The following is a 12,660-nucleotide window of genomic DNA, read 5'->3' on the forward strand; positions in this document are numbered from 1 at the left end:
CGCGTGTGAAACTTCCCGCAAACCCCAGGAATACACGTGCCCCGCTCGCACAGGGCCTATCGCGTATGTAACTTCCCGCGAACCCCAGTAATACACGTGCCCCGCTCGCCCAAGGCCTATCACTTGTGTAACGTCCCGCGAACCCCAGGAATACACGTGCCCCGCTCACACAGGGCCTACCGCGTGTGAGACTCCCCACGAAGCCCAGAAATACACGTGCCCTGCTCGCACAGGGCCTACCGCGTGTGAGACTCCCCGCGAACCCCAGTAATGCACGTGCTACGCTCGCCCAAGGCCTATCGCGTGTGTAACTTCCCGCAAACCCCAGTAATACACGTGCCCCGCTCGACCAAGGCCTATAGCCTGTGTAACTTCCTGTGAACCCCATTAATACACGTGCCCCGCTCGCCCAAGGACTATCGCATGTGTAACTTCCCGCGAACCCCAGTAATACACGTGCCCCACTCGCCCAAGGCCTATCGCGTGTGTAACTTTCCGCGAACCCCCGGAATACACGTGGCCCACCCGCCCAGGGCCTACCGCGTGTGAAACTCCCTGCGAACCCCAGAAATACACGTGCCCCGCTCGCACAGGGCCTACCGCATGTGAGACTCTCCACGAAGCCCAGTAATACACATGCTACGCTCGCACAAGGCCTATCGCGTGTGTAACTTCCCGTGAACCCCAGTAATACACATACCCTGCTCGCACAGGGCCTACCGCGTGTGAAACTCCCTGCGAACCCCAGTAATACACGTAGCCCACTCGCACAGGGCCTACCGCATGTGAAACTCCATGCGAACCCCAGAAATACACGTGCCCCGCTCGCACAGGGCCTACCGCGTGTGAAACTCCCCGTGAACCCCAGTAATACACGTACCCCGCTCGCACAGGGCCTACCGTGTGTGAAACTCTCCGTGAACCCCAGAAATACACATGCCCCGCTTGCGTTAGGCCTATCACATGTGTAACTTCCCACGAATGAACGGGGTACGTGTATTCCGAGGGGTGCGCATGGAGTTTTACATGCGATTGGCCTAGCGCGAGCGGTGTACGTGTATTCCGAGGGGATCGCAGGGAGTTTTTTACACGGGATTGGCCTAGCACGAGCGGGGTACGTGTATTCCGAGGGGTGCGCAGGGAGTTTTACACGCGTTTTCGTGGTTGGGGGCTGTATGCTGGTCCACTGGCCTGTGCGCCATGTACTGCATTTGTGCACTGTTCATGGCGCACGGGGCGGGGTTGGGGGCGTAACTGGCGCTGCTGCAGCGTCGCTGCGCCACTCTGCACCACGGCTGCTTAGGGATGGTAAAATCCATGAATACACTGTGCGCCGAAATGGGTTTTGGCGCACGTGGCTGGCGCAGGCTGCCGCACGCGCACACTGTGTGCCAGCCACGTGCGCCACTTGTGCGCTGAATTCTATGAATTACCCCCAAAACCTTTAGGGGGGAATTGGTCAGAGCCAGTTGGATTGTGCGTGGAGTGGCTGGCCATGAGAGAAGTCTATGTAAAAAAAAAGAAATTCTAAGATAAACCTTAGCATTGTCTAATGCCATTCCCATCTCCAAACAATAGCTCATCAGAGTAACCAATCACCAATGGATTAAGATTCTGCTAACTTTCTCAGCTTTCTGTTAATCTATTAATCTACATAGGACACCTTTCCTGTGGCATCTTCCATAAAGCTAAGGGCCCTCTATACCTCTCCACTTACAAGCTCAGGATTTAGACCCGGGGTCCTCAACCTTTGGCTCTACAGAGTTTTGGACTACAAATCCCACAAGTACTAGCCAGCAGAGTCAAAGGTGATGGATTATGTGAGTCGGATTCCAAAACATCTGGAGAGCAGCAGATTGCAGACCTCTGATCTAGACCTTCTTCATTGGTGCTTGCTGTCTCAGCCATTTACAATGTTTTTATCATGGGTCCTGATAATTCAAGACCCTAGCTTGACAAGTTGGCAAAGCTCTGTATGTTCCTTTCGAGACATCCCTGTCACATGTAAATAAAACAATCGATCATTTAGGGTAAATCACTGGAGTCATTTGTTGTTTGTCCTATATTGTAGGTATTGGTAATTCTGCCTTAATTATTTTCTTATCCTTGAAGAAAAATATGTGCACATTTTCCCATGTGGGATAGTGGAAACCATTCCATGGCATTTGGTTGGGAAAGATCAGCTACCCTGATCATTGGGTGACCTGTGAGGCCAACTACAGCATGTGCAATTGTAATTGTAATTGTTTATTTGTAAAGCGCTTATACACATGTGAAGTGCTTCAAAGAGCCATGGAGGATTTCATATGGGTCATTAGAAGGGCATATTAGGGATATCAATCTGTGATATCTGATCATGTTATATAAGCTCTAGCAGTCATTCCCTGGTGATGAGTCTAAAGTGCACCAAAGGAGCTCCCTTCATTACCTCAATAATATAACAAAAATGCCTGATATGGTAGGCTGGATCGGGTTCTAACGACCCAGGGCCCAGGTTATAGGCCCGAACGCAGCAAGGGCTTTAACAAGGGGGTCCAGCGCCATTACTACCCGATCCGGCTTGGCGCGGATCGGGTGTTATTGTTATTAGCACCAACAATCAGATCCCAATAGTTTCATTGATTGATGTACAAATAAGGCTTTTCACCGACTGCAAGCTATCAAGAGTCTGAGAGGAAGTGGTATAGGATGGTTGTATGATATTACTTTATAATGTCTATGGGGGTAAAAAGGTTCATATGCTGACATTTTTTGCAATCCCATTAGGATGTGAAACACAGTTTGATGTCACCAGTCACACATTGGGTACTAGAGAATATCAGACGTCCAATTAACATAGATTTAGTTAAACGCCCAACTCTGCTATTACTTTGATTTTGCAAGATGTGCTGACCAGTTCCAGATAACTTATAAAATACCTGTTTACATTGTCCTAACAGGGTTCTAGGTCATTTGGTCGAAAATAAATGGTTGACAGGACAAGTTTTCTTCGGACACACTGGTTAGCTTTGCCGTGGTTTTAGGGAGTTGCCAGTGGCGAGTCCTCTTTTCCTGTTCATGGTTTGTGGGCAAATGGCCTTTGGTAGTTTTTGGTTCGAGCCTCATTTCATAAGACTGCAGTGACGCGTATGAATGTCATGTGGTGGTCGCCACTTGCATAGAGCGTAAATCATGGCTACGTAAGGCTAGCCAGTTTAGGGCCTCATGCGCACACAGTGGCGCTGATTCACAGAACGCGTTCCTATGGGATTGCACCATTATAAAACGTTTCGTTGAATCTCATCAGCGCTGTGCAATAGTGACGCAAAGGGCTATAAAAGACAAATAACACAGCATGGCAAAGGTGCCTTTTCTGATAAATGAATGCACCGGGGTTTGGATGCATGCCGCTTCTGAGAACTGAAGCTGCAGTAAGAATTTGCATTTGTGAGCTTTGCCAAGCTGGCCCTGGCCCCACACCAGTGAATCACAGAATAACGACCATTCTGACCTTCATAGTCTGGAGAACATTCGCCGCCCGATCCGATAAAACTGCACCGCCAAGCTGCTTTGGTTCCAGAAATGCACAATTACTTGGAATGACATTTGCGACGAAACATAAGGAAATCGGGGAACAGGTCGGCCCGGCGCCCAGCCTGAGAATGCTATTTATGCCTGTTGGTGGAAGGGTTTAATGTCACGGAACAGTCAGAAGCGCGACAGTAAAATCCATGCTAACTTCCCACCGTGGCCTTGAAATGGCGCTCCTGAAGTCAGGTAAATAAAGCAACGCAGGGGAGGCCAATGACAGGAGACCTTTGGGCTGCATTTCCTCCACTGATTGCTTTGTGCTAGAGTGGCTCGCCCTTAATGGCCGCTCTTGCGCTGCGCCTCGACCCAACTCATCATGCTTAGAATTAGCAGTAAAAAGAAGACAGAAAGTTGAGGCCTTGGATAACAAAGACATTCCAAATGACCGTGTTTAATCTGCTCTGCGGGATGATTTTTAGAGTGTGCAGAGAGAAGAAAAACGCCTCCTCTCTCTAAAAATCCATGCGCCTGCTCCAAGCCTCCTTCAATTTAGGAAAGGACCGAAGACCTGGCTCGTCCAATAACAACACCACGTTTTAACCTGGATTCCGGGGTTCTACGTTATTACCATGAAGTAAATTAGTTTGTGGTCCTTTTTCTTTGAGGAAATTAGTTCAATTTCTTTTTTTCAGATGTATATTTTGGTGGGGGTTGCCCTCCATGCCTCATCTTCCCCTTTCACAGCCATTCCAACCCGAAGCAGCCCAGCCCCCCCTTCTATCCTATGGCCATTAAATACATATACACAGTTCAAAGTAATTCAAAGTAATTGTAATGAAATAAATTACAGCAAAGTAATTTACTGCGGTAAAACAACGGAAGACCGATTCCAGCAATCTTGTGCGGTCCCCCATCATTGTACTGTGGTGTGATAATAATTGCTAATGTTTACTTGATGACTTGTTAAATTGTCACTACCACTGCTTTGCTCAATGACATACAGCGCTGCGTTGCTACTGAACAAGGTGTGCACTATAAATATATAATAATAATAGTAATAATAATAATAATAATAATAATAATAATAATAATAATAATAATAATAATAATATAGGTTAACACATTTGTACTTAGGTAAAAGGAAGCATTATGTATGTTATGCACACATAGTCCTTTTTTACATCAACACGTATAATAATATTTTCCTAAAAACATTATTTTGTTCAGTTTTGTTGCAATGGTTGCTGTGTGTATTCATGTTTGTGTACGCATACTACACAACCTGTAGCAACAAGAGGAGGGGAGTGGAGTGAATTGGAGGAGGTGCTGACGGGACTTGTCAAGTAATTGCTCTTTTTAGGTGCCTCAGTATTTGGATGACCAGCAGGGGTGTTGCCAGATCTGAAAAAGATCTGGGGTAAGTTAATGTCTGGACTGGCGGGATTCGGGGCTAACTATAACCTTTTGGTTGTAGTCCCTGAGCTTCTATCCAGGGCTACAACCAAAAGACTGGGAGCTATAGCCCCCTCAGCTCCTCCACCCAACAACGCCTCTGATGACCAGTAACACACTTTGCCAGGACTCTCAGTGCTCAATGAACTCAGTCCACGCAGTGATCTGCGACCTTTGGCACCGCAGATGTTTTGGACTACAACCAGTGCAGGTCAATGGGCCGGCTCTTGCCGGGTCTGATATCGGGTATCAGATGCCTGGCCGGATCTCGATACCCGGCCTCCCTCAGCCCTGAACAGGCTTTACCGAGCCCCTAGCTATGCTGAAGGAAGGTGGGGGCTCAGTGATATTTGATCTGTGCTCCTTTGCCCAGCTGCCATTCACGCGTCTGTAGCCTCTATTCGGTCAGCCTGTTTTCTTTCTTCTGGCCTAAAAGGGACACCAGGAGAATGAGTGGGGCATGAATCTCACTGGGGAGGGGGCCATCACTCTTGAAAGCAGACTTTCTACTTGCTGGGCACACTATTGTTTTCCAAATGTGCATTTTAAACTTTTATATCTTACATTCACTAGTTCACTTGTTTTCTTTCAAATGTGTGATTTTTGTCAGACTATCACACAAATACAAGTTTGTGTGCCCCTGTCTTTGTGTTTTATGACAGGTCATATTTATATAGATGTTATTTGCTTGTCAAACTGGTTAATCGCAAAGGCTTCTTTTGTGCTGACAGCAGTTATTAGGAAATTAAACTATGGGTGCCAACTTTTGATTTTCACCACAGGGGCAGCAATACCCCCACCTCCGCCCTGAATATAAGCAAGCGACCAGCCCAAACCATCCCTTGGACAAACACATTTTATAGCACTTTTTTTTTCTTTTTTTATAAGGAATTGCAAAAGTCATACGATTAACAAACAGTTTTGAATATATAACGTCTCGGCAACGGTCTCTCAACCTGCTCATCTACCCTGGTAGCCTTCTACTGTAGAGCGTGTCTATGGATACATTAATTGTAGTAAAAATCACTGCATTACCAACAGTATTTTGTGTGCACCACTGCCATGGAATGGATTTAAAGTGGAATTGATGTACAGTGTGGAGTTTGGAAAGAAGCACCATGAAAAAAATTCCACCATTTAAAAAATATTATTTGGAACATTTCCTTGAGCGGAGGCCAACCGCCAACTCACCTTCCTCGGAACTGCGCCCCGTCAGACCTCCGCCTCCTCCTCCAAACTCCACCCCCGGCTCGGACCTTGTGGGATCCCCCTTTCCATTCTTTCTGTTTCCACCACTGACTAAAACTCCCAGGAGTCGTATCCCAAATAGTAAATGTGAGGAATTATGGGATTTGTAGTCCAAAACATCTGCAGAGCGAAAGGTTGCAGACCACTGCAGGACGGGCTATAGGACCCAAATTGGGGCTGGGAAAATGAGGGAGTGTTCTAGGGCTGTCTCTGGCAACCATTGATAGGCAGGAGCACTATCTGCGCTGAGACCCTGCAGCTTATCACTCCGGTACTGGCGGATAATCCAATTTGGACGTAAGGGGGTTTTCGCTCTTTTTTGATGAACCCGGTTTGATGAAACGGCATTCTCACAAGATGGCCTCTGTAGTTTCCCATGTCATACTTTCTCTTAGCATTGCCCATCTGCAGTCCCTGTCGAATACCAAATTCAGCGGGCTATACTATTTCCACCTACAGTTAATAGTGTTAGTTAAAGGCATTCACCAGCACTTTCTACTCCCATGAGGCACTGCTTAAGACTATTCCAAACCCAACCCACTGCAATGTACCGTCGACCACACTATCTCATTGAAGCACCACTCCTCCATCATTTGCCACAGGGCAGCAATCACACCTGTGTGTACTATTAGATCACATTTAAAGCCCCATTCGGCCTACCTCGTCTGTGAGAAAGAAACCCTATTTCCTGTCACCTGTTTGCTGGACCTGCACGCATTGTCTTAAGTTTAGAAGGTTTTGCTGATACCTTTGCCGCGCGAGCCTCACAAAGGGAATGGCTCCCGCGCCCTTGTGCTTTAATTATAGATTATGTCCATGTATAATGTATGGCCGGTTTTATTAAAAGGAGATTGCTCTAATATTCATGGTCTTATGCAGTCTGCATACTGAATCCAATAACCTGACTGCTGCTTTCTTCCCACAGTGAACCTGAAGCCTGGGGCGGAGCAGAAGGTTGTGTTCATTTCCGCCCGGGTGCACCCTGGGGAGACGCCATCGTCCTTTGTGTGCCAAGGTCAGTGCCCTGCTACCATTGGGAATTCTCTTTTGGAATTAATGCTGCGGGTTGCCCTCTGTGATGTCTGTATATGGCATCGGGCTGTGTCTCCATTTGATGATGTGGATTTGAGTAGGTTGCATTGCAATATGATGGAGCTATTCTATGCCACAGATTGGCACTTTGAAGCTACTCTCTGCAACACCACCTCTCATCCTGACTATTAATTAGAAAGATGTCTAGTTATCATGCTGGTTTCCCACTCCTTCCTTCATTGGTGTTTTCAAGTCATTCTGTTGGCACTTACATTTGCTGTTTCTGAACATGTTACATCAATCATACATTACATTCACTAACCTCTGTCTACTTCTGAAATGGAACATTGTTGTGTGCCCACACTTTAAATCTGGCTAATAATGTTCTATCAATCTATCTATCTGCCTCCCTATCTGCCCATGTTTCCATGTTGTGTACCCCTTAACCTGTCCTATCCATTGGACTTGTACTATTCAACTATGCTATATACCCATCTCGCCACCTGCGATTATGCACCTACCTCATGCATCTGTCCACTTGTCTAGCATATCTATGTACAGTTTCATAGGTATCTGATAAAATGTGCACAGGGAGGCTGGCAATTCAAGCACAGCTTCTTTATTTACCAAATGATCTGTGATACAGTGCATGTGTAAAATGCCCCCTTCCCCCACTGGTCACCCTCATCTCTCAGCTCCTTTCTCCAACTGCTCTTCACTCTAAAGCTTTCCAGTCCCTAAACAGTCGCTCCTGAGGTTCCAAGGTAGAATCATTCCCCTTTGATGTCATACACACAGATATAGGGCCTGATTCACAGAAGCATTTTCTAATGGCATTATCCCATAGGGAAACACTCTGTGAATCAGGCCCATAGTGTTTAAGTACTTCCTATTAACAATATAACACATCTCCCTCTTTCCAACTGAAACAAACAGATACCTTATGGAAAAGATACTCCAGTTGAAGGCCTCTCACCTCCATGAATTCTTGTATTCTTCCAAAGAGCCTACCTTCCCTTGTTCCATATGCATCCATCCTTCATCTCCACAGCGTTATCAAATTCCCTTCTAGTTCTCTGATTTCCCCAGAGCCTCAACTCACACTTTGGCACTCTTCCTGGCTTCCTCACAAACACTCTGGTGCCCTCACCCCACTCTCTCCTCCTCACATGTCTCTGCACATCGTAACTTTCCTGCATTGTAAGGGACTTCAATCCAGCATTCCAGCTAAGTCAATGCCTAGTATGGGATGCCCAATGGAAACCCTCTATTTATATATTTTTATGTCAAAAGTTTTTTAAATCTGGATGATGAACCCTTATATAACGCCCCTCTCTTTGAATCTCCCCGACCTCACTGAGCCAAGAAGTAGGTTTGTTTTGCAAATTAAAAGGTTTATTTGAAGAATTGAATAATATATGTATCACACTTTTATGAATAGAATATTATCTGAATAGGACACTTATGAATATGAATCAGCAAGGATAATATTACAATATCAACAATCTCTTTAATCACTTAGGAGTAGGAATAGGAAGGATAAGGTAGCAGAGAATACTTTGTATGATTTCAAGGAAATGCAAAATAGAAAAATGTAACATAGAAATAAACTTGATATGATTTCCACAAAAGACAATATGATCACTCTTTCCCCTGTGACTACTCACTCCCCCCACTAGGCAATATGAAGAGATGGAAAGGAGGGCATACAGGTTTCAGGAATACAATCAATAATGCAGTTCAATCCCAGTTCCCCCGGCAAGCTTAGAGAGAACAAGTATGATTTTGAAACAGGGCAATCACTTTTAAATGTGGTTGGCAATGAATGGGAAACATGCTAAAAATGATTTTAATTCGCTAAATGGATTCAGAATTAATGAAATTACTTTGGATTGGTTCAGGTCAACACTAGTAATGATTAATGAATGATTATCAGATTGAAAAAGAATTTCAGCAGTTGAAAACAAGAAACAGCTATTTTGACATGTGGTGAAATGGAGCTAAATTGCAATTCGCTGCAATTTTTCTGCGTGCGTGAAATGCGATTACAGCAAATCTATAAAGAATTGGAATGTTGTTTAGGTTCTTTAGAATGACAAAATGTCAGATTGCGCTTTAAAGATTTATCAACAAGGATAGGCTTATACTAAGGAGCTATGAAGAAGCAAGACACTCAACGGGCAGCCACTAGCACAGCGGTGCCTCCGCTCTGACTTCTGTCCATCAAAACACTTCTCCCTCTTCAGAAAAATATCAGCGCATAGATGATTGATGCTACAATTATCACATACAATATAATGAGAAGAGGTCAGGATGGACACAAGATTCTATAATGCAGTTCTGGATAGGTTGAAATGGATTGCATAGGATTACTTAATACTAAGAGATGAATATGGACAGTTCTAGATTAAATACTCACTCCTAGGCTTTGGGATGGAATGGGCCTGTCAAAGATCTGGTCAAGGGTTTGGCTGAGATTCGCTTGCCATCGGACAGGTTCTGGTCTGCGCGGCCTCTGGGACTGGATCTGATGGGTTCTGGATACAGCTCTGCTCTCAGGGTCTGGATCTGGGTTCTAGCACAGGGTTCTTTGCTAGAACAGCAAAACAGCTCAGCCAGGCTATTGGATTTTGAGATGCCCCTTGGAAGTTTAGGGGTTAGGATCAGGTTGCAAAAGGTTCTGAAGGCCAGCTGAAAAAGGTTCAGCTTGTGGGTTAGGCCTCTCTGCTTCAAGGTTCTAGAGTTTGATTCTAGAGCTTGGTTCTGGAGTCTGGTTTCTGGATCTATGTCTGGATCTTCCTGCAGGGTGCTTCGCCAAGAAATCAGTTGAGAAGTGGAAAGTGTGTGTCATTCTGTGTTATCTAGTGTCATGTTTATGGCTTATGGGAAGAACCCTCCCCTTTTCTCTGTACATTATATCTTATTTTTCATTAAAAAACATATTTACAATATGCACAACTTGTTAATACTACATAAATTACATGACAGATTGCCTAAGGTACATTTCTGTTCAACTGTCATCTTCCGAAGAGCTTTGGTTCAGAAATGACAACTTTTTCGTGCTTTTGGTGGGTTTCTCAAGATTCGTTCTGCACCAATTTTTATACCCGCATGCACACTCCACCTGGGCACATTTCTGTAATTGTTCATGTTCCTAGCATAAACACAGTAGCTACAATATTAAGAACTTTCGGGGTTTAGTCTCAGAACATCGCACGGATACCAGCTTAGTCTTCAACTGTGAGCACATTTTTCATTTTAACAATCTCAAAGTTTCACATTTTTGTCAGTTCAGTGCAATTTGTTATAAGCATTTTTCTAAAACATATTTAATTCAATGTTAAATCCACATTTCAGTCTGGTCCACCTCCAGAGCTGGGCTGACTCAGAGGGTCACATGTCGTTCTTCCTGCCAGCAGTTTGTTGTCAGTCACACCCGAATTAGCATTTCAATTCAGCCCAAGGGCCCCTTTGTCTTCACTCAGAGCAACAGGCCAGGGTGCCCCTCATAGTTCCTTTTGACAACAGCCTGTCAATTTCTTAGCCAAGGGCAGGGGTAAGTTTCCTTTGTTCAGGGAGAGGTCTGGAATTTGTTTGAAGCACTGTGTGGGAAACTTTAACTCCTAAACCTAATGTCTAAAAATTGTCTTATCTTATAATATAACTCACATTTTGAACACATACATCAAACAATTTCTTACTTCAAGCCTTTTCAGAATATAATTTTGAATTGTCTCCACCTCTTAGGCTTCTGATAGCAAGTCTTTCTTTGGCATAGTTTGGATTCAATGTACAACTTTACACAAAATGGTTTTAAATCCCCGGCTTCTTATAGAGAGGAGTAACAGTATTACACCTATTTTTGACAGGTTTCTTCCAGAAAGCAATCCTCAAAAGTGGACTTTGTTCAGATAACATATACTTCTGTGGACTTTATATTTATGTAGATTCTTGAAGGAGAATGATGTTGACCACCCAACAAGGAGGTTGGATCTTTTTGGGTGGTTTGTGAGCCATGATTTTTACAAATTTGACACCAAATAAAAACAGATTTTCGAAACAGCTCTGTTTCTTTTGCAATGATTTTGCTCGGTGGGCAATCAAATTATGGGTTTTGGCAGTGGTCTCCTGTGTTACCACTGACATAGGCAAAAGTAGACGGTGGCCTATTTTTCAGATTTTCACTGTGCACTTTCTGGTGATTTCTAGTGAGCAGCATGCTTTCCAGCAGCCTTTTCTGAGGTTTCTGCTGCCAGCAATACACAGTGATGTTGCAGGGCTCGGATTAGTGGGTTGAGACATCCCACAGCATTCACATCCCTGTGTCCTCCACTCTGTCCCTTAACTCCCGATCATTCCACTCAACAAAGCCAGTCCTCCCCAACCACAACAGATTTGTCACCATGTGTGGTTTCCCTTTCCTCAACACCTCAAACAGAATCAGGCCTTTGGTGGCAGGAGGGGCCACCTGGTATGCGGAAACTTGCTTCTCCACGACTCCTCCCAGTTTTGGCCAGCATTGGTTGCCATCCTGATAACCTGCATCAGAGTGTGATTAAACCACTCTACAACACCATTGTTCTCAGGATGCTACAATGTGGTACCATAATGTGACACCCCTATATTCTCCAGAATTGTCTCACTGATTTTCAAAGTTAGCTGAAATCCGTTGTTGGTAAGCAGTTTCATAGAGAAACCCTCCCTATGAAACACAGCATCCAAAAACTCTATCACTGCCCTACAGTACGCTTCCAAGAGGGTTTCTACCGAATTGGAGAACAAAACCATCACTGCAATAATATATTTCCTCACTCTTCTTTCTCCATTGACCAGGCATTGGATGTCCAGCACAACAAATTCTCAAGTCCAACTACACAACTCAATAGGACTCAATGGCTGCACAAAGTTTCAAAGTACTTTGTCTGCCTCTGGACACACTGCACAGTCCTTCACTCCTCAATTTCACCATCCAGTACAGGCCACCAATAAACACCCCTCAACATTCCTTTTGTCTTAGTCACTTCCAAATGTCCACTATGACCCACCTCTAATATCCTTCTCCTTCTGCCCAGTGGTTGTACTGGACGTCCAGCTTTACGCAGGAGCTCACCTTCTAAAGCCAACTCATCCTTGACTTTGTGATAGCTCGTCAAACCATCAATTGATGCATAGTCCCACCAACCCATCCTGACAAAGTTGACAACATGCTGCAAATCCACATCCTGCTCTGCAGCTTCTGCCCATTTTCGCTCTTTGATAGTTTGTTCATAAACCAAGAACACCTGATTCCAAGGACAAACTCATTATCATCACTTTCGTGTTCATCTTGAACATTATAGCTTCCCCTTGATAGACTGTCCACAATAATATTCTCTTTGCCTGGCACATGTTTCACCACAAATTCATGTCCTTGCATGG

General features: G+C 44.7%; 1 protein-coding gene across 1 annotated transcript in view; it reads left to right on the forward strand.

Annotated features, from left to right (window-relative positions):
* The window catches only part of AGBL4 (AGBL carboxypeptidase 4), a 2,799,905-nt gene that overhangs the window by 66,687 nt on the left and 2,720,558 nt on the right, over positions 1 to 12,660 (forward strand). The window contains exon 2 of the mRNA XM_069642771.1: positions 7,136 to 7,225. Within this exon, the coding sequence (XP_069498872.1) occupies positions 7,136 to 7,225 (90 nt within the window). The remainder of the gene's footprint in view (positions 1 to 7,135; positions 7,226 to 12,660) is intronic.

Source organism: Ambystoma mexicanum, chromosome 1q (genome assembly GCF_040938575.1).
Source record: "Ambystoma mexicanum isolate Mex_15411 chromosome 1q, UKY_AmexF1_1, whole genome shotgun sequence".
NCBI classification, from domain to species: Eukaryota; Metazoa; Chordata; class Amphibia; order Caudata; family Ambystomatidae; genus Ambystoma; species Ambystoma mexicanum.